The 23,597-nt window shown below is 40.3% G+C and overlaps 1 protein-coding gene across 14 annotated transcripts in view; it reads right to left on the reverse strand.

Annotated features, from left to right (window-relative positions):
- gapvd1 (GTPase activating protein and VPS9 domains 1) overlaps positions 1 to 23,597 on the reverse strand; it is a 145,201-nt gene that overhangs the window by 95,486 nt on the left and 26,118 nt on the right. For 10 of the 14 annotated variants that reach the window (XM_043720193.2, XM_087998408.1, XM_087998412.1 and 7 more), the window contains 3 exons: positions 18,098 to 18,141; positions 7,624 to 7,833; positions 3,756 to 4,599 (listed from right to left, as the gene is read on the reverse strand). In XM_043720193.2, coding sequence (XP_043576128.1) covers positions 3,756 to 4,599; positions 7,624 to 7,808 — 1,029 coding nt within the window. In that variant the 5' untranslated portion in view covers positions 7,809 to 7,833; positions 18,098 to 18,141. The remainder of the gene's footprint in view (positions 1 to 3,755; positions 4,600 to 7,623; positions 7,834 to 18,097; positions 18,142 to 23,597) is intronic. The other 4 variants (XM_087998407.1, XM_043720196.2, XM_087998409.1 and 1 more) reach the window with 3 other exon arrangements.

The following is a 23,597-nucleotide window of genomic DNA, read 5'->3' on the forward strand; positions in this document are numbered from 1 at the left end:
CAGGCAATTGCCAGTAGCACCACATAACAGCCCTTAGAAATTGTGATTTTTCTCCTTTGTCTTTCAACATACAGCTGATTGTATGTGCTGTGTCCAGAGAGATCATCTCCATGTATTCTATTCTCTAACCTCAATCTGTCATCAGCATCTTCCCTTCCTCGGCTATCTTCAGTTCTGACAAATGATCACTTGACTCAAAACATTAACCCTGTTTTCTCTCTATGGGTCTATTGGGTTTCTCCAGCACTATTTTTGTTTCATATTTCCAGCATCTGGAGTTCCTAGCTTTTGTTTTCATTTACTGGTCATCTTAGAGTGCAGAGATCAGTTTCTTCATGAATTAACTTTATATTCAAAAGCTTAAAAACTGGTGTTATGTACAAAAATGTATTTGTGCCAAAAGGAATCAGCTGGATTGGCACAGCCTGAAGATGTGCAGATGAGTGCAATTGGCATAAACAATGACCAGAAGTTAATTAGCATAACACTAGCCATCACTAGTGGCATTCATTTATGCTAATTGTACTTGTTTGTGAGCCTTCGGAAGGGTTGTACAGATTGGGCCGATTCCTTTTGGAGTATATTAATGACAAGTTTTCAAATCTTTTGAATATGATTTTTGATTTGCAAGGAGGCTGATCTCTGTGACCCAATATAAACATCAAAAACAAACACAAAGAACCACAAATGCTAGAAATCTGAAACAAAAGCAAGAGTCCTGGGCGATGGCCTTGTAGTATTAGCGTGAAACTACAGGTAGTTCTTCTAAAACGTGATGGTTGCATTCTTCTGCAGCCCTGCATTACAGAAAATTTGCACTTTGGAAACAGTGCTTAAGTGTCTGCAATGTAATCACGTTACAGCCAATGCAAGTTTTAAACCATTGCTCTTTAGAAACAGTTGCCAATTCGCCATTCACTTTACAGAGAATTTGCACTAATGATACACATGTAGTAGCAGAATGACCAATATTAATCCAGAACTTCAGCTAATGGAACCTGGGTTCAAACACAGCCATAACAGATGGTGGAATGTGAATTCAATAAAAACAATCTGGAATTTAGAATCTACTACTGACTATGAAACCATTGTTGGTTGTTGCAATATCCTTCAAGGAAGAAAATCTGCCATCCTGGCCCATGTGAATTCAGAGCTGAAAAATGTGTTGCTGGAAAAGTTGGCATAAGCCCTTCTTCTTTCGCTTCTCCTGCTACTTTGATACTGCCTGACCTGCTGCGCTTTTCCAGCAACACACTTTTCAGCTCTGATCTCCAGCATCTGCAGTCCTCACTTTCTCCATGTGAATTCAGACCCATAGTAATGTGGTTGATTCTCAATACCAAATCAATTCAAGGCAACTCGGGACAGGCAATGGAGATTTTAGCTACGAGGAGAGATGGGACAACATGACTTGTTTTCATTTGAAGGAGAGGGCTGAGAGGAACTCTGAGCGAAATTTACAAAATTATGGAAGACATGAATAGAATGAATAGTCTGAGTCTTTTTCCCAGGATAAAAAAGTCAAATACTAGGGGACATCAGTTTAAGGTAAAATGGGGCAAATTTAAATGGGCCGTGAGACGTAAATACATTAGCAACATTTCAGAGGTATCTTGGCAGATATACAAGTAGGCAAGGAATAAAGGGGATACAGACAGAATGGAGGCAAAAGACCTTGCTCAGAAAGGCATCATATGACCGCATAATCTTGGTGGGCTGAAGGGCCTGTTCTTTGTTCCGTTGATTGTCCTAGGCTCGCCATTATCAATTTCTTTGTCAACTACTAGACTCACTCTCCCTGGGCTCCCTCCCCACCGACTGTTTATTCCTTCCCTTCCACCCACGTCTCACTAACTTTCAAGATATATACCAACCTTTTCCAAGCTACAATCAGTTCTGAAGAAGGGTCACTAGACCTGAAAGGCTAACTCTGTTTCATCCTCACAAGTGCTGCCAGACCTGAGTTTCTTCAATTATTTGTTTTAAGATTTCCAGCATCTGCAGTTTTGTCTTTGAGCCATTCAAGATGCAATTTCATGATTATTTGAATCAAAACAATTGGCAAGGGTACAGGAAAAAGCAGGCAAATGACACTAGGTCATAATATTCATTGGAGAATTGGTGCAGACATGCTGGGTTAATTGGTTTCCTGTGCATGAAGAATTCTGTGATCTCCTACCTTGTCTTCTTCAATTCCCTGATTATATGCATGTGTGAGGAGTAGTGAAGAAATTTCCCCTTGCTTTCAATGTTTGAATGAACACATTTTTGACTTAATCTCAAAAGAAGTTCATTGTGGATCATTGCAAAACTTGGAATCCAAAAACAAGGGCCATGGGAAAGCCTCCTATAGGTTAACTTAGTAAGGCACAGGAGTGAAAAAGGGAGTAATAAACCTGCAACAGGGTACTAGTTGTAAGAGGGAAAGCAATAATTTAAATATACACCCAATTTCCAAGTTTGTCATGACAAGCAGTGCAGGAGGTTGGAAGAAGCACTCAGAACAGTAAGACCTTGATTTTATAAAGCAGTCTTAATCACGTTTTTGGTTTATATAAACATATATTTGTTCAAGCTAAAACTGTTAATACAATCACACAAATTATTTATGGATTTATGAAATATAGCACCACACTTCCTGACCTAGACATCATGGTCAGCAACAAGGTAAGAGTGCTTAAGAAAACTGTGCATAAAGGTCTCGGATCTCTGTAGCACAGATCTCCCCTTTCCCAACACCTGCTTGAATCTAGTGCCTCCAGGGAGCAAGGGTTCTCCAGGCATTCATCAACCATGATGTCATGGAGTAGTAAATCACATTTGAATGTCCTTACAAACACTGATCCAGAAATAGATTGCACTCAATCTTTCACTCCTAATTAAGATTTTAAAAAGTGAAATAAATAGTTGGAACATTAATGCAATTTAAGTAGGTGGTGACTTACCAAACATTGCATGTTGAAATTCTTACACACTGTTTGAAAACAGTAAAGTACCTGACATTACAGAAACAAAACTAGGACTTCATGTACAGATAAGCTAATATGAATTATTCATTATTAAAAATCCAGTTACATGCAAAGCTTTTGATAAAAAATAAATTGCACATGGAGGCCAACAGCATTAAATTGTTTCAGTGATTTGTACTTCCTGATTGAACTTTGGGAGTGGAGGTGGCTTCTTCAACAGTACATCCTATGAAGGAGGATCACATCTCCTGGCCAAAACCTACAACTGGATTACATTAACTTCATATGAGAGTTTCCATTCTCAAGACTGGTGTTAACAATTGCGTTAATTAATTAGTTTTTATTATGGAATTATTTACCTTAGAGTTTACTGGATGAGGTTTGCAACCAATCGAAACAAGTACATGTACACGCTCAGACAGATTGGCGTAAGGTGAGAAACTAAAAACTAAACTGAATTCAAATAAAAATGTGCTGTCCCTTTATAGCTAGGCAACAGCCAATGTAAAACCATTTTTGAAAAGACTGAATAGCAAGGCATGCGCTGGCAAAACATGCCAACACAAAAGTAGACTCTGTCAAGTAGTCAATAAAAGACTTAGATCCTTAGGAAAAATTAAGGAATTGAATTTTCAGATTCTGTACCAGTAATACCAGTTCCTACTTTTAGTAAAGCAGTGGGGCTCAGATATCCAATTTTAACTACTATTAGTTACCTTTCAGAGTCTTAATTGTTGAGCAATAAATGAAAATTTAGAAATTAAGTTAAGTAGAAAGTAATCTTACCTGCATCAAGTTAAATCTTGCCACTTCGTTAATTGGAGCATCAGAGATTATCCCATACTGTTCTGGATTAACAATCGCTGGGCAAATGAAATAGGCAAGCAACAAATCCGTGCACATGGCTTTCACCTCCCCAACAGCTAACCCTTCCACACAAGACAAGGTTTTATACATTTGCGATACAATCCAACGCAAACTATGTGGAAAACAGTAAGTGTTTTGTTTAAGATATCCAATAAATTTGTTGACCAAAGTTACTAGTTTTGCTTCATTGCTTTCTACCATCTCCTGCACTTTCCTTCTGAACTGCTCTGTGCCCTTCTCGCCAAAGAACTTTTCTTGCTGTGCCGGAGTAAACCTTTCAATAAGTTTTTTTGGGTCAGTTTCCAAGTGATCTTCATCTTCTACAAGCAGCAGCATAATTGGCTCATGTAAAGTTGCAGTAAGAAAGAGCTTTGCAGAGTACAGACCCTCTGAAAAAAGCTTGAACAAAATGCTGAAAGTGCAAGCACCTTTTCGAAGCAGTCGCCTAGGGTTATCACTCTCTTTCAATTCAAACTCAATTAGGTAGCGCAACACTTGCAGAAGATAGCTCTCATCTTCCGGCATAATGCAGTTACCATAAAGGGCAGTAAATACTGTAAGGATTACATTGTGGGTGCTCTCATGATTAAGCTTCTCCCCAGCCACCAAGCACGAGGCAACGAGTCTTGGGTTTTCTCTCAACCGATTTAAAAATTCACCATATATTGTCTCTTGGAATCCCAGCTGCTTGTATCCATCCACAAACTGTGTATCCTCCAAAATCTTTGCATGTTTGCAACACTCTGCTGGAGACGCTTCCACACTAAAAAGAAGCAAAAAATTATTTTGTAGAGTGTAATCAAACATCACTTTCAACCAAATGATTTAAACAAGTCAGAAGCCTCTCTAACTACCTTGGAAATCAAAACCTTGTAGATTTCTTTGCTCCACTCCAGAATCTTTGAATGTTGCTTGAAACATTACTGGGTACTTAGGAAATATTTTTTGGGGGGTCTTCTCCAAGAAATGGTGACCACAGTGGTGGCCTCTCTCTTGACATCAGGTATTAAAACGTTACACTGCATATGTACACGGCCAAATAACACTCAATGCTAAAAAGTGGCAAGTAACATTTGTGCCACACAAATGCCAGGCAATGACTATTCCCAGAGACAATCTTATTGACATCTGATATTCAAATGGTGCTCCACCACTGAAACCTCTACTATCAAAATCCTGGACCAGAAATTGAATGAATGAATTTGCCAAATTAATCCACTGGCGACAAGAGGAGCTCAGAGATGAGGAATACTGCAATGAGTGATTCACCTTCTCACTCCCCAAAGCCTGTCTACCATCTACAAGGCACCCGGCAGGAGTGTGATGGACTGCTCCCCAATTGCCTGGATGGGTCCTGCTCCAATAACACTCAAAAAGAGCTTGATATCACAGAGGTCAGTGCAGTCTGGTTGAGTGGTGTCACATCCAGAAATACAGTCAGTCCACTACTGACGCTCAGTCACAGCGGCACGTAATATCTCCCAAATGCTTTGCAGAAACTCAGATTCCTAGCACTTTCCAAACCTATGACCACAACCATAAAGGACAAGAGTAGCAGACACACTGGAACACCACACCCGCAAATTCCATTCCAAGCCACTCACCAGCTTGACTGTGAAGTATATCACTGTTACTTCACTGTCACTTGGTCAAAGCCTTGGTATTTTCTCCCTAATGGCATTAAGTGTCTACCTGAAGCACATGGACCACAGCATGGTTCAAGGTGGCACCTCACCACCACCACAAGGACAGAAAGGGATGGGCAATAAATGCTGGCCTAGTCAGCAACACATCCGTCAAATGGATAAAAAAAAGCCAATTTTGAAAGATTTGTTCACAAAATGAAATAATCAGTTTTCCCAGGAATATCCTTCACAGACATTTAACCCCAATGATGTCTCTCTCCTGTATTCACTTTAATTTCTTAGCCAACTAATGAGGACACAAGCATTTTCTTCAACAACTTTTTACACCCTCACCAAATGTGGTTTTCTCAATTACTAGAGATACAGCCATAGACTAATATTTTTCAATAAATTGCCATTTTTTTTCTCCATCTATTTGGATTTATTCTAGGTTAGCAAACAGCATATCCATTGGTATGGATCTTTTCTTCTAAAATACAACCTGAATCATGCCTTGGGCCACTCTTTCTCTGATCATAAAGCTCAGCTTACAAAACATTTCAATAATGATCTAAAGTAGTAAGCTTGTCTAGTCATTTCACTTCAGTCACATACTTCTGAGAATTATCATTTTTGACGTACTTTTAAAAAATGACTCAAATAAGTAACCTTCATAGAATGGAAAACCAAAAACCCATTTCTCTCCTCTTTAGTCCTCAAATAAAAATGTTAGAAACCCTCATCTATTCACACTATTCTAAAGTGTATCATTGGCTTTCAAATAATTTGACAAGTCCTATGGTGATGAACAGCACTTTATACATGCTTTGAACAGATGGACAAATAGAACATCCCTGTTTTGTAATACAATGATGTGTTTTATAACACTATTCTGTATCAATATGTAAAGCATAAAGCACTATTAGACATTTACAATGTTTCTCATAAAAGGAACTAAGATTAGTTTCTCAAAACTACTGACAAAATGTAAACTAAATACTCAAGCTGCTTGACATCAGAAATGAAAGTAAATGCTGGAAGAACTCAGAAGATCAGGGGCAGCATCTGTTGGGTGAAAAATGTTAAATTTACAAGTGGTAACCTGAAACATAATTTGTTTCCATCTGCTGCCAGAGCTGCAAGAGTTTTGCCAGAATTTGCTTGATATAAATCATCAGGGTGAGGAGAAATAGTAACAATTTCAGGGGGAACAAAATTTCCAAAGTTTAGCCAAATTCAGATGTGGATAGGATGAATAGCCAAGACCTTGTCCATAGGGTAAGGGAGTCTAAAACAAGTAGGAATAGGTTTAAGGTGAGAGGCAAAGATTTAAGAGAGACCTAAGGGGCAACTTTTTCGTGCAGAGAGTGGTGCATATATGGAATGAGTTACCACAGGAAATGGTGGAGGCTGGTATAATTACAACATTTAAAAGGTATCTGGATGGGTATATGAATAGGAAGGGTTTAGAGGGATATGGGCCAAGTGCTGGCAAATGGGACTAGATTTATTTAGGATGGGTTGGACTGAAGGGTCTGTTTCCGTGCTGTACATCTCTATGACTGACTAGAGTCACAGGAATTGTCATTGCATGGAAAAAAAACTTATAATGCAAACACAAAGGGATATCTTCATGCATTTGGCCCCATGTTTTTGCATGGCAATTTTTGTTGAACTGGTAGCATTGTTCTTTAATTGGCTTCATGTTAGCTGTGCTCAAAAGTTAATTAGCAATTGGAACAAGCAATCATTCATTTCATAATTAATGTTGTTACAGTTGCCAAGGAATCCACTTGACTTGAACAGGATTTTAATAGGAACACTGGAGGTGTTCTACAGGATGCAAAAATCATCGCCCATCTAGCTTCTGGTAACTGCATAGTATAGTTATGTACTGCATTAGCTGAGAGAAAAGATTTCCTAGAACACTATCACTGGCACAAATTCATAAACCATTTTAAATCTCAACATTGAATTTTGACTATCCACAAACCACCGAGTGTTAACTAGCAAAATACCAGTGCTTTATCAACTGTGTGGAACTAAACATCACAAATAATTAGCTGAAGTGAAATTCAGCCTTGTATCCGTTTATTCATATTGCACGACCATAATGCTATAACCACTCCGCCTACCTCCCCACCCCCGCATATTGATTTCACCTTGTTAATATGAGACGGTCCAAGTTAATTCGCTGCTGTTTTGCGATCCACGCTGAGCAATACAGCTTTTCAGCAGTTTTCAATACATCCGTATTTAACCGCTGAAGTAATTGCTTTTCAGAATTCACATAAAGACGCTCTTGCTTGAGGTGATGAGCCAGAGTGTGAAGATCAGGCTTCACCATCTTCAAATGGCTCAGCAGCGTATTCCTAATGAAAAAAGATAGATAACTTTACAGCTAGTGGACACAGATTGTAATTATGACTTGAATACTTTTTAACACCACAACATGCACTGGGTTAGTCTGTTGGCTGCATCAAAATTATTTTTCTAACCCAAGAAACTTTTTCCTCTCTCTTGGGCAATCTGAAACTATTCCTTTGACTCTCCACATAAGACTTCAAGATGCACAAGGGACAGGCTTGCTCTAGACTTGGATCAAACCATTCCATAGCGAGAGGTGAATATATCCCACGATTAACCCAGGCTAATTCTCTTTGCGCATACTGCTGTGTTTAGGAACCCACCTGCAGATGGCAAATAACAACTTTCATCTAATTATAGAAATCCACACAGATATACATTCAACTTTGAATAGACTTTACAAAAATTAAAAATGAGGCCACCAACTCAAATAGATTTTCCTTCCAAATTAATAATCACCAAGATGCAGGAAAAAGAATACATATTACACTAATATAGAGATGTATTAGTCAAAGGTCAAATGTTACAGTTTATAGGAAAGATACAGAGGCTTTGGAGAGAGTACAAAGATTTACCAGGACACTGCCTGGGCTGGAGGGCTTGCCTTATGAAGAAAGGTTGAATAAGCTCGGACTTTTCTCTCTGGAGAGAAGACCTGATCGAGGTGTACAAGATAACGAGAGGAATAGATGGAGTCAATAGCCAGAGACTTTTCCCCAGGGCAGGATTGACTGGTACGAGAAGTCACAGTTTGAAGATATGAGGAAGAAGGTATAAAGGAGATGTCAGAGGTAGGTTTTTTACGCAGATAGTTGTGAATGCATGCAATGTGTTGCCAGTTGTGGTGGTGGAAGCAGAGTCACTGGGGACATTTAAGCGACTGCTGGACATGCTCATGGATAGCAGTGAGTTGAGGGGTGCGTAGGTTCAGTTATTATATTTTACATTAGGATTAAATCTCAGCACAACATCGTGGGCCAAAGGGCCTGTTCTGTGCTGTACTTTTCTATGTTTATCAAATATTTATTATGTAATACTGCAGTGTAAACCACACAATTGACTCTGATTTGTGAACTTTAAGTCACGATGCAGAATCAGAACACAGAGGACATTTAAGATTTTAATACATTTATTCCATTGTGTTTGGTAGTCATATATTTTAACTCAACTTTCAATGTTTATAATGATTCATACATATAAATTATGTACAAATATTTCATACAAAGTTAATGATATGTTTTGAAAAATGCATATATTGAGGAATTCAAAGATCTTTTATTTTGACCGAAGTGTTTTTCTTTAATATGCAGCTGCTCATCACCACAATATACTAGAGATCATCTGGACTATACCACTTTAGTACTGGATGCCACATCCAACCACGAAGTTCCAGGAATTACTTAAAAAGAAGTCCACCCAACAGCTATTAAGGATGAAAGGGCTTTTGCCCGAAACTTCGACTCTTTTGCTCCTCGGATGCTGCCTGACCTGCTGTGCTTTTCTAGCACCACACTCTCGATATTAAGGATGAAAGCACCATTGAGTCTAAGAGTCAATGAAAAAGTTACACATGACATTTCAGAATGGAAAACAAACTGTCCAGTCACAGCACGACTCTGTACAGTAACTCTTCTGTTTGCCTGCACAAGGCCTGCATTGTCAAGAAAAGGTGCTTCACAACCTAATCGGCAATGGCACATTAACCTCACAAATGCATACTGATTTTAAAATCTTTGACACAACGTGGAAGGGAATCTCCACATCACACAATCCCTACAGTGTGGAAACAGGCCCTATGGCCTATTGAATCCACACCGAACAGCATCCCACCCAAATCTACCTAATCCCTTTAACACTAGATACCATGGGCAATTTAGCAAGTTCAATCCACCTAACCTGCGTACTAAGTCATAGAGTCATTCATCATGAAAACAGATGCTTCAGTCCAACCAGTCCATGCAGAATACAATTCCAAACTAAACTAGTCCCACCTGCCTGCTCCTGGTCCATATCTCTCCAAACATTTCCTATTCATGTATCTATCCAAATGTCTTTTCAACGTCGTAATTGCACCCACATCCGCCATTTTCTCAGTAAAGTCATTCCACATGCAAACTACCCTGTGTAAAATATTTGCCTCAACTTTGTTAAAAATCTTTCTCCCGGTACCCTAAAAATGTCTTGAAATTTCCCATCAGAGGGAAAAGACAACTACCATTAACTCTATGTATATCCATATTTTGTAAACTGCTCTCAGATTGCCTCTCAATCTCCTACACTCCAGTAAAACAAGTCCCAGCCTTTCTTTAACTCAAACCTTCCATATCTGCTTAATAATATGTTTCCTGTAAGTGAGTGACCAAAACAGGACATGGTATCCCACAAGACGCCTCACCAATGTCCTGTACAATTTCAACATGACTTCCCAACTCCGATACTTAAAGGACTGAGCAATGAAGGCAAGCGTGCCAAACGTCTTTTTAACCACCCTGCGAACTTCAAAGAATAGGGCAGCACGGTGGCTCAGTGGTTAGCACTGCTGCCTCACAGTACCAGGGACTCCGGTTCAATTCCGGCCTCGGGCAACTGTCTGTGTGGAGTTTGCACATTCTCCCAATGTCTGCGTGGGTTTCCTCCCACAGTCCAAAGATGTGCAGGTCAGGTGAATTGGCCATTCAAAATTGCCCACAGTGTTAGGTGCATTAGTCAGAGGGAAATGGGTGTGGGTGGGTTATTCTTCGGAGGGTTGGTGTGGACTTGTTGGTCAAAATTGCCTGTTTCCACACGGTAGGGAATCTCATCTTATGTACCTGCACCCCTAGGTGCCTCTGTTCGACAACACTACCCAAGGCCTGACTATTAATTGTATAAGGTCTATCCTTGTTTATAGTACCAAAATGCAATACCTCGCATTTATGCAGTTACCTGTGCCATGTACTAGCGAGGCGAGCAAGAGGGAGAGAGAGTAGTTGAACACGTGGCTACAGGAATGGTATGGGAGGGATTCAGATAGCTGGATATTTGGGGCTCATTCTGGCGTAGGTGGGACCTCTACAAAACGGGATGGTCGATACCTGAACCAGAGGGGTACCAATATCCTGGGGGCGAGGTTTGCTAATGGTCTTCAGGGGACGAGAACGGGAATTGTAGCTCCAGTGTACAGGAGGTTGACAATAGTCAAGTCATGAATAAGGTTTCAAGGTTGCAGGACTGAACCAGCAGGCAGGAAGGTGGTTTGAAATATGTCTACTTCAACGCCAGAAGCATCCGGAATACAGTGAGTGCAAGTACAGCATGGGTTCGTACCTGGGACTTCGATGTTGCGGCCATTTTGGAAACATAGAGCAGAGACAGCAATAGTTGTGGCAGGTTCCAGGGTTTAGATGTTTCAGTATTATCAGGGAAGATGGTAAAAGAGGGGGAGCTGTGGTATTGTTATTACGGTGGCAGTATTACGGTGGCAGAAAGGACATTTGATGGGGACTCATCTCCTGAGGTAGTACAGACTGATGTTAGAAACAAGAAAAGAGAGGTCACCCAATTGGGAGCTTTCAATAGACCTCCAAAAAGTTCCAGAGATGTCGAGGAAAGAATTGAAAATATGATTCTGGATAGGAGCTATAGGGGACTTCAACTTTCCTAATATTGACTAGCTATAGTTGCAGTGTTTTAAATGGTCCGTTTTTGTCCAATGTGTGTAGAAGGGTTTCCTGACAGTACGTAGATAGGCCAACAAGAGGCGAGGCCACACTGGATTTGGTACTGGATAATGAACCAGGCCAGGTATTAGATTTGCAGATAGGTGAGCACTTTGGTGATAGCAATCACAATTCAGTTATGTTTACTTTAGTGATGGAAAGGGATAGGTATATACTGCAGGGCAAGAGTTATAGCTGGGGGGAAAGGCAATTAAGGTGTATTTAGGCAAAATTTAGGATGCACAGGATGGGAAAGGAAACTGCAGGGGATGGGCACAATTGAAATGTGGAGCTTATTCAACTAACAGCTACTGCATGTCCTTGACATGCACGTACCTGTCAAGCAGGGTGGAAGTGGTCCAGTGAGGGAACCTTTGTTTATCGAAGAAGTTGAGTCTCTTGTCAAGATGAAGGAGGCAGCTTATGTAAAGATGAAATGAGAAGTCTCAGTTCGAGCGCTCGAGAGTTACAAGTTAGCCAGGAAGGACCTAAAAAGAGAGTTAAGAGGAACCAGGAGGGGACATGAGAAGTCTTTGGCAGGTAAGATAAAGCTTTCTATAGGTTTGTCAGGAATAAAAGAATTCCTAGAATAAGATTAGGGCCAGTCAAAAATAGTAATGGGAAGTTGTGCGTGGAGTCGGTAGTGATAGGAGAGGTGCTAAACTAATATTTTTCATCAGTATTCACACAGGAAAAGGATAATTGTTATCGAGGAAAATACTGAGATATAGGCTATTAGACGAGATGGGATTGAGGTACATAAGGAGGCGTTAGCAATTCTGGAAAGTGCTAAAATAGACAAGTCCGCTGGGCCAGATGGGATATAACCTAGGATTCTCTGGGAAGGCAGGGAGGCGAGTACAGAGCTTTTGGCTTTGATCTTTATGTTGTCACTGTCTACAGGAATAGTGGCAGAAGACTGGAAAATAGTAACTGTTGTCCCCTTGTTCAAGAAGGGAAGTAGAGACAACCCTGGTCATTATAGACCAGTGAACCTTACTTTGGTTGAGGGTAAAGTGTTGGAAAAAATTATTAGACATAGGATTTATAATCATCTAGAAAAGGAATAAGTTGATTTGGGTTCGTCACAAACCTTACTGAGTTCTTTGAGAAGGTGACCAAACAAGCAGATGTGGGTAAAGCAGTTGATGTGGTGTATGTGGATTTCAGTAAGGGGTTTGATAAGTTTCCCGATGGCAGGTTATTGCACAAAATATGAAGGCATGACATTGAGGATAATTTTGTAGTTTGGATCAGAAACTGGCTTCCTGAAAGGAGACATAGGGTGGTGGCTGATGGGAAATGTTCATTCTGGAGTTCAGTTAATAGTGGTGCACCGCAAGGATCAGTTGAGGCCATTGCGGTTGGTTATTTTTCTCAAATGACGTCGACGAGGACGTGGAAGGATGAGTTAGTAAATTCGTGGAAGATACTAAAGTTGATGGAGTTTATGGACAGTGCGGAAGGATGTTGCAGGTTACAGAGGGATACAGATAAGCTGCAGGGCTGGACTGCAAGGTGGCAAATGGAGTTTTAATGTGGACAAGTGTGAGGTGATTCACTTTGGAAGGAGCAACAGCAATAAGAGTACTGGACTAATGGTAAGATTATTGGTCGTGTGGATGAGATCTCGGTGCCCATGTGCATAGATCCCTGAAAGTTAACAACCCTGTCAACCTGGGTGGCAAGGCGGCATACAATGTGTTAGCTTTTATTGGCAGAGAGATTGAGTTTCGGAGCCCTGAGGTCAGGCTGCAGCTGTACAAATCTCTGGTGGGGTCGCACTGGGAGTATTGCGTACAGTGCTGGTCGCCATATTATAGGAGGATCTTGGGAGCATTAAAAAGGGGGCAGAGGAGATTGACAGGTATGGAGGGAAGAGGGCAGAGGAGATTGACAGGTATGGAGGGAAGATCTTATGAGGAAAAGCTGAGGGACTGGAGGCTGTTTTTATTACAGAGAAGGTTAAGAGGTGACTTAATAAAGACATATAAAGATGCTCAGAGAATTAGGTAGGGTGGACAATGAGGCTTTTTCCCTCGGATGGTAATGGCTATCATGAGGGGACATAGCTTTAAACTGAAGGGTGATAGGTATTGAACAGATGACAGAGGTAGGTTCTTTACAGTGTCGTAAGGGTGTGGAATGCCCTGCCTGCAACAGTAGTAGACTCACCAACTTTAAGGGCATTTAAATGGTCACTGGATAAATATACGTATGATAATGGAATAGTGTAGGTTAGATGGACTTCAGATAGGTTTCACAGGTTGGCACAACATCGAGGGCAGAACGGCCTGTACTGCACTGCATTCTTCTATGTTCTATGAACTCCATCTGCCATTTTCAGCCCATTGACCCATTTGATGATGATCCCTTTGTAATCTTTGAAAACGTTTTCACTATCTACAATGTCATCAATTTTGGTGTCGTCTGTACACTTACTAACCATGCTTTCTACATTCTCATCCAAATCATTTTTACAAATGACAAACAAAAGAGGATCAGAACCGATCCATGTTCTTTGGATTGTGAGAGAAACCCAAAGCAAACCTACACAGAATGTGAACATTCCACACAGACAGTTACCAGAGGGTGGAATTGAACCAAGGTCCCTGGTACCATGAGGCAGCAGTGCTTACTAGAGCCATCCTTGAGGATTTCCCAGAGTCGAAAAAGAAACTGATTTTAACTCTACCAAGTACTTTAAAAGGTATACACTCATAAGCCTCACCAATGTTCTGTACAGCCACAACATGACATCCCAACTTGTATACTCAATGCTTTGACCAATGAAGGAAAGTGTGTCAAACAATGACTTCACCACCCTGTCTACCTTGGACTCCACTTTCAACGAACTATGAATCTGCACCCCAAGTCTCTTAAGATAGGTGGTCAGTTTGAGCTACAAATAAGGCATATGGGTTCCTGGGCTTTCTAATCAAAGCACAGAATACAAAAGCAAGGAAGTCATTGTGAACTTTAAAACATTAGTCCATTCTCAACATTTTGGCACCATATTTTAGGAAAACTATGAAGACATTAGAAAGGATGCAAAAAATATTCATAGGAATGCTTCTCGGCAAATATTGGAGAAGTTGAGACTTCAAGAAAGCCGATGTGGGAAAATTTGATAAAGGGGTTTTAAACTGTCAGGGGTCTCTAATGGATAGATTGAGCAAGCTACTAGCACTGTGGAAGGATTTCAAACCAGAAAGCAATTTAAAAGGTAAATAGTAGTGCAAGAAAATTCAACAGGGAGTTTCAAAAAGGGATTGAATAATTATCACGAGGAAAAATATTTTTAGGGCGACAAAGGTTGGGAAGTCAAAAGTTGCTCTTACAAAGGATTAAGCTCAAACAGCTAGTTGAATGGCCTCCTTCTGCATGGTAACATTCAATAGAATGATTTGATAACACAACTTGGCAAACTTGGTTTCACAGTGAAGACAAAGAGTACTCTGGCTTCTATTCCGTAATAAAAATGGAATTTGTACATATTAAGCATTTCAATTTCAAGAATACCGAAATGACTGAACTTCCTATAAATAATTATGATAATGTTCATTTTTATTCACTTACAATGTTGAACTCAGAATCTTGGACAAGCAGTATTGATGTGGGTATGTGTGTGAGAGCACAGTGTAAATGCACATATTTTCTGGGGGTGGGGGGTCAGTTAGTTCAATTGGATGGCTGGTTTGTGATCCAGGAATGCCACAGTTCAATTCTCAATTCTTGATGGTGACCTCAGTCATTGCAAAGTCCAGCCTTTAGAGTGTCCTCTTGCTGGAGGCATTGTAACTCTCAGGTTCAAACATCACCAGTCATCTCTCTAATGACATTACAGCCTGATGGTCATAGAATCATAGACTCCCTACAGTGTGGATGCAAGTCATTTAGCTTATCCAGTCCACATCGACCATCCAAAAAACATCCCACCCAGACCCACGCCCCTAACCTATCCCTGTAACTTGGCATTTTCCATGCCTAATTCACTTAGTGCCTGCACATCCTTGGACACTTTGTGCAATTTAGCTTGGCCAATCCACCTAAATGTACACATCTTTGGTGGGTGGGAGGAAACTGGAGCACCCAGAGTAAACCTATGCAGATACAGGGAGAATGTTGACTGTGTGGGGTTTGTACAAAGGTAAGAATTGAACTTGGCTCCCTGCTGCTATGAGACAGCACTGCTAACCACTGAGGCACCGTGCCACCCAGATAATCCTCTGGGACAATGGTAAATTTTTACAATAGAATGTTCAAAAATATCGGATTTACATCAAAATTAACTGGATTAATGGTTCTGTGATAAATATCATGAGGGATATTGCAACAGAACAATATCAAAACACAAATATGGAAGGATGACAACTTCATTACAAAATTATACTCACTGGAGACAGCCGCTAAGTGTCAAATGAAAACCCACAGAGTTTGCCTTCACACTAACATGGTTATTAAAATAACAGAAGGATGCCATCCATCAATTGTTGAACATCAGAACACATTAGCTAGTATAGAATAAGCCATTAAGTCCCTTGAGTCAATATAACAATTCAGCAAGATCATAGTTAATCTGTACCTTCACCAAATTTGTACATTTCAGTTTGTTATTCCTCAATACCACTACCGAACAAAACACAGCCATCTTGAGTTTTGAAATTTGACCAAAGTTTTACATCTTCCTGGCAGAGTGTTCCAGATTTCAACTAATCTTTTACACAAAGGTCTTTTCTGACATCATCCCTTCAGTGCGCATGTCCAGCACTCCAGACTGGGTTGAAGCAAAGGTCTGTGCAACTTTAAAGAATTCCACCTCTTCAAATTCCAGGGAGTTCCAAGTTCCAAATTTGTCATGTTGCATCAACATGGTGTTGCAGCAGCAGAAAGCTCAATCCAAACCCCAATTTAACAATGGGGGCGGCACGGTGGCTCAGTGGTTAGAACTGTTGTCTCACAGCACCAGGGACCCAGGTTCGATTCCAGCCTCGGGCGACTGTGTGGAGTTTGCACATTCTCCCCGTGTCTGCATGGGTTTCAGTGGAATAATTTTTAGTCCACCACCTCCAGGTGCTCTGGTTTTCTCCCACAGTCCAAAGACGTGCAGGCCAGGTGAATTGGTCATGCTAAATTGCCCGTAGAGTTAGGTGCATTAGTCAGTGGTAAATATGGGGAATGGGTCTGGATGGGTTACCCTTCGGAGGGTCAGTGTGGACTAGTTGGGCCGAAGGGCCTGTTTCCACACTGTAGGGAATCTAATCTAATCTTAACACTTTGGCCTCTCCCTGTCAGACTAACTGTCGCCACAAGGTCTTAGTTACCATTCAACATCTGCCATCTACTTGAGCATAAAGATCTATCTTAGACTTGCTGGAACCAATTCTCAGATACTGACCTCATTAATAGTCAACATCTGTTACCTATTTAAACAAATTTATCTTCCTGCAATGTCAAAGCATCTACAGGATCTTTTAATGATGAACCATGCTGCCATTAACTTCCACGTGCGGAAGCTCAAGTCAACAGCTTGCCTTCTTTTTCCTGAAGTTTTACAGACAAGCTATTGACCACAGCTCAAAAGGTAATTTTCATATCAGTTCTAACCAAACTATTTAAAAAAAGGAAAAAAAAATTATTTTAAAAATCACTCAGGGTGTCGTGTCGTCCGCACCTCGGTCGAAGCAAAATGCTCAAAGATACAGTGTAGTTTTACCTTCATCTTTACTCCGTGCCCTGGAGGGAGAGGGAATGGTCATCCATGTACATAGACACAGGAGTTCAAGGTCTTCTCTCAAACTGCAGTTTCTTAGTGAATTATATAGTCATTTTACAGGAAGGAGCATCCAGATAAGGCAATGTACATATTAAATGGGTGACCGTGACAATCGGCAAGTGTCAATAGTAGAGATTAAGCCTTCTGCTGTTATACAAGGCATGTTCTTAACCTTTGAGGAGAAAGTGAGGTCTGCAGATGCTGGAGATCAGAGCTGGAAATGCGTTGCTGGAAAAGCGCAGCAGGTCAGGCAGCATCCAGGGAACAGGAGAATCGACGTTTCGGGCATAAGCCTGAAGAAGGGCTTATGCCCGAAACGTCGATTCTCCTGTTCCCTGGATGCTACCTGACCTGCTGCGCTTTTCCAGCAACACATTTCCAGCTATGTTCTTAACCTTAACTGGCTTCACAAAATGAATAATTTTCATCTTGTTAAACGGACCTCACATACTGAATGCTTCCAATATTGTTAAATGGCTCTACATAAATGAATGCTTTTCCACTTTGTTAACCCATTACCCTTGCCTCCCCATCCCATTGTTAATTATAAGTTCTTATCTGATCTCAGTCAAGCTCAGCTGAACCTCTTGTTTCACAAAACTCAAAACATAACTCTTTCCCTACCTGCTCATACCCTATACACTTTCTTTAGGGTCCTAACAATATTCAGATCAGGCAGCATCCATAGATCGTCAATCACTGCTGACATTTCAGATCAATGACCTTTCATTACAACTTAAGAAAAGTTTGAAATACAAACAGACTTAAGCAACTGAAGGTGATTATTGAGCTCACCTGATTGGTAGACCAGGATTTTCTGGGTTGGGAAATGCACGTAGCTGGAAAGAGCACAAAACAGAGCTCTAATAATTAATGTGACAGATAGAAAAACATTTTCACATTTCAATTTAATTCTTGGATAAAATATGATAACATTAGCCAGAGGTCTCAATCAACATACTCAAAAGTACATGGGACATTGAACTGAATTTTCTTAAATCCCCAAATACACATCAGGTACAAACCAGTCATTCTTATGCAAATATGCATAGAAAGGTAGTTTATGCAATACCATGATTAGAATCAATTTTATACACAAAACATTTCTCAGCACTCAATTTGAATTAGCTGACGATTTCATCCTTTTTGAGAAAAATAACTTGAAATTTAACAGTGTAATCCTGAATTTATTTGTCATTTCCAAACAATTCTGTTCTAATGTGAATATTGTCAACTTAGTGGGCAGCATGGTGGCACAGGGGTTAGCACTGCTGCCTCACAGCGCCAGAGACCCGGGTTCAATTCCCACCTCAGGCAACTGTCTGTGTGGAGTTTGCACATTCTCCCCATGTCTGTGTGGGTTTCCTCCCACAGTCCAAAGATGTGCAGGTTAGGTGAATTGGCCATGCTGAATTGCCCGTAGTGTTAGATGAAGGGGTAAATGTAGGGGAATGGGTCTGGGTGGGTTGCTCTTCGGAGGGTCGGTGTGGACTTGTTGGGCCGAAGGGCCTTTTTCCACACTAAGCAATCTAATCTAATCAAACTATTCACTATAATGCAATTGACGAATTGGGGACGCTGTTTCTGTAATGTTAAAAGATTAAATTGGAACCTCTCTCTGGATGCATATTAAAAAAAGAGCTAAACTGCACTGAGTGAACATTCTGGAAGTGGATGGGAACAACATTCATGCAAGAATGCTAATCACCCACACCCCAATTAGACAGTCATTTGCTACTACTCCCCTACAATTATCAAATTAAACTATCATTTAATTTCTTCCATTCAGAAATGCTTTCATAAGCCATCTCCTGAAGTTAGATAGTATTTCCCAAGACAATGCAGGTGTGACCTAAGTCAGGAAATAGTTTGCATGATGATTCCCCAGGATGAGGGCATGAGCATTTGCATTATCTCAGAGAATGATCTCATCTTACCATTGTACCTGGGGTAACATGTGAATGTGATGGGGGGGGCTGTCTTGAGAGGCATCTGACTATGGGGAGTGGCCAGAGTATCTGTAAGCAAGGCCAACTTACATGTTTTCTTTGTTCAGTGCCTCACCTTGACTCAATTTTGCATGCTTGTGAAGAGGGTCAAAGGGGTCACCTAGCTTGTCCAAGTTTCAATAAACTTAAGCTGTTTGCAGAAGTTGGTTTGTACGAATTGTATCACGTGTGTAAACCTCTGGAAAAGAACGTAACATTTCTGCAGAACGAACTTTTAAAATGTATGTGAGCTGTAATGTGATTAGAGTGCAAACATTTGGAGCGCTGTTTCTCAAGCGTGACTTTTCTATAATGCGGGGTTGCACAAGACGACAACCATGTTGTAGAAGAACTAACTGTACTCAGTTCAAGATTTTTCCTGTAAATGAGCAAATTATTGTAATTAAAACCAAAAATTTCATTTTCACTTCTAACTTCCCTCATCCTCCACAAATACTTCATCTTGGATTATGTATTTCTGATCAGTCTAGTGATTTTGATTGCTTTATGGTCACATTGTCGGTGGTGCTCAAAACTATTTGAAGTTCTCTTATGCAAGAGAACTCTCAAATTATAGATCACTCATTACATATTGATCATTTACTGAAACTCCCAACACCGTAAAACTTAATCACTCGACCTGTCATTTACTATTTTTTATCCAGCAAATGGGCATTTTCAGATCTTACTAACCATGTATCAATGCCATAGAACACACTAGCACAATTTTAATCAAACAGACTACCAATAAAAAAAGTCCCAAATATATAAATCAGAAATTTATTTTGCTGCAAAATTCAAACATTTCAGGATAAGTGAGCATAACAGCAATGGAAAATCTTGTTAGATCATTCGTGATAAATAAGGTACTTAAACAAGACGCTCTGCTCTTGGATTCACTCTACTGGCATATCCAAAATCCATTATTCTTTGAGAATTCAATGGGACTAAAAATTATTCCACTGAGTATGATAACAATTCTCATTGACAAGCACAAAAACATGGATCAGATTTATGAACAGAATTTGCATTGGCTAGTCAAGCCATTATCTTGAAATTTATTTCTAATATGTGAAACAGATTAATTGTAAAAGAAAAATGTACAATACTTGCAAACTTTCATTTTTTGTCACATCAAGGTTGAGAATCTATTCTGACTAATACCACAATTTAAAAATAAATGTTTCAAATCTAGTTTAAAATATCAATTAGAAAATTCACACTTGCAGTTCAAAAGTTGTCAATTAAAACTGTCGCTTTCAACATCACTAATGTCCAAAACCTGTCACATCTGAGAAAATATTTCTGAAAATTGAACATTTCAGGCTTCTTTAGAATTATTTTTAAAAGCACAGGTAATGATCAGTTCCTAGTTAAACGCTTTGAAGAAAATTAATTACCGCAAAACCATATATTATCTGGAAACTAAACAAACTTCATACAACCTACTAGGAATGTGTTTTTTAATAAGTAGTTTAAAACAAAAATCTTTCCAAAAACGTGGCATGAGTGAAAACAAACCAATATGGCACTTTGCAGAACAGTGAGACTAACTTCTGCATCCTTCATCTTGGTAAACCTACATAGTTCTACTTCTCCAATTAGCTGTCCATATTGACTTTCCAAAGGTTTGGCTCTATTCACTGAGTTTTAAGTGCTGCATCGAAGAGTCACATTTTCCCAGCACAATTTATGCATATTACCGTGTACCAAGTTAAAGCTATTGCTGAGCATGTATATCTTCTCTAAATTTAGAATATCAACAGAATCAATGCCATAAACATAGATGACCCTGGAAGAAAAAGCAAATTATTTTTCCATTAAATGCATTAGTGTTAATTTAGATGTAATTTGTATTATAATCAAAATTATGACTGCCATAGTTGTACATATGTTTGCTAAGTTAGGAAGTTAATTTGCAGACCTTTCGCCCCGTGTAGGTGACATCTTGCATGTTTTGGGGCCTCCTGTGAAGCGCTGTGGTACTGTTACTTCTGGAATTTATTTGGTTCCGTTCCTGCTGCTTTCAGTTGGCGGTTCTGGTTGTTCGTTGTCGTGGCCGGTATATTGGGTCTAGGTCTGCATGTTTGTTGAAGTCAGTGGAGGAGTGCCAAGCTTCTAGAAATTCTCTGGCTGGCCTCTGTTTCATGAAGGGCTTTTGCCCGAAACGTCGATTTCGAAGCTCCTTGGATGCTGCCTGAACTGCTGTGCTCTTCCAGCACCACTAATCCAGAATCTGGTTTCCAGCATCTGCGGTCATTGTTTTTACCTGGCCTCTGTTTCACCTGCTCTGTTATTTGTGTTGTCTCAGTTGAATTTGTGATCCTTGGCTCCAACGTGTCTACTGACATTTAGTGGCTAGTTGGTGTTTGTGGATGTGGATCGTTTGTTGTCTACCTGTTTGTCCCATATAGTGTTTTGTGCAGTCTTTGCATGGAATCTTGTAAATTATGTTCATCTTGCACATGATGGGTCTCGGGTCTTTTGTTCTGGCGAGTTGATGTCAGAGAGTGTGGCTGTCGGTTTATGGGCTGTCATGAATCCGAGTAGTCAGAGAAGTCTAGCTGTTCGTTTGGAGACATTTTTAATATAAGGTAGCGTGGCTAGTGGGTTCGGTCGTGCCATGTTCTTGTCACATTGTAATCAAGCCTAGCAGACCAACAATGTTTCGGCAATCTAAAACTGAAAGCACCAATTGGAGTCTGAAGTTATAATTATTACATCAATTACCATTGGGCCTCCTTCCAAAGGAATTCCTGGTGAAAATATTCATTAACTCAAAATATCAAGTCGTTTTTGTTCTCCAACACTTCCCACAGATGCTGTCAGATTATTTGTAATATTTCAGTGACAGATTCTGCATGGACAGTATTAAAGCAAACGATATGACTTGTGCGAAAGCAAACGATATGACTTGTGCATTTGACATTTTCAATCATGGTTTGGATAGGAGGACAAAATAATGAAATGTTTTATCCTACCCATTGGACTGCACAAAGAACAAATCTGCAGCAATGACAAAATATCAGACTTGACTAGGAGGTGGAATTAATCACTTATGACACTACGAGGAGCGAAATTCAAGCTGACGCCACGAATTGCTGCCTCAAAGAATAAAGCATGTGCCAAGGAATCCCACAACTTTGACTTACCTTTGTATTACACAGTTGGCCAAACATTTATGGTCATGTGCTCCCGAGTTTTAAAAGACAGACACAGAATTAGGCTGTTCAGCCCACTGAGGCCGCTCTGCCATTTGATCCTACACTCCTGCCTTTTCCCCATAATTGTTAATCCCCTTACCAGTCAAGAACTTCTGTCTTCAATATATTTGGCCTCCACAACTCTCTTTGACAAGATGTTCACCAGCATATCCTTCCTGAGATGTGGAGTCCGAAACTGCTCTCACATTCCAAAAGGTGACTAGCTATGGCTTGACCAGAACCTTAGACCATCCTATTAGTACATGACTGCTCTCACATTCTAGTCCTCTTGAAATGAATGCTAACGTTGCATTTGCCTTCCTAAAAGCTAACTGAACCTGCATGTTAGCCTGAAGGGAATCCTGAAATAGGATTCCAAAGTCCCTTTGTGCTTCATATTTCCAAAGCTTTTCCCCATTTAGAAAAATAGCATTAGCCTCTACTCTTCCTACCAAAGTCCATAACCTCATGTTCTCACTTCAATGCCCACTCACCTAATCTATCCAAGTCTTTCTGCAGCCTGCCCACTTCCTCAACACTACTCAGCCCTTCATCTATCTTTGTGTCATCTGCAAACTTCGCAACATCGCTCTTAGTTTGTTCATCCAGATTGTTAACGTATAGTGTGAACTCCACAGGACTACAGCTGCCATCCTGATAAAAGCCCCCTTTGTCCCCTACATTCTGCCTTCTGCCATTCAGCCAATTCCCTCTGTCAGTTCCCTTCCCCTAACACCATGAGCTCTCATTTAGCAGCCTCCTGTGCAGCACCTTGTCATAAGTCTTCTGAAATTCCAAATTGATCATGTCCATTGGTTCTCTTTTCTGTAACTTGCTTAACTTCTCCAAAAGAATTCTAACCAATTTGCCTACCAGAAACTGACAGATTAGATTAGATTAGATTAGATTAGATTAGATTAGATTACAGTGTGGAAACAGGCCCTACGGCCCAACAAGTCCACACCGACCCGCCGAAGCGAAACCCACCCATACCCCTACATTTACCCCTTACCTAACACTACGGGCAATTTTTTTTTTTTTAGTATGGCCAATTCACCTAACCTGCACATCTTTGGACTGTGGGAGGAAACCGGAGCACCCGGA

The sequence above is a fragment of the Chiloscyllium plagiosum genome, unplaced genomic scaffold, assembly GCF_037043375.1.
Source record: "Chiloscyllium plagiosum isolate Xiang-an unplaced genomic scaffold, Cpla_swu_hap1 HiC_scaffold_21, whole genome shotgun sequence".
Classification (NCBI taxonomy): domain Eukaryota; kingdom Metazoa; phylum Chordata; class Chondrichthyes; order Orectolobiformes; family Hemiscylliidae; genus Chiloscyllium; species Chiloscyllium plagiosum.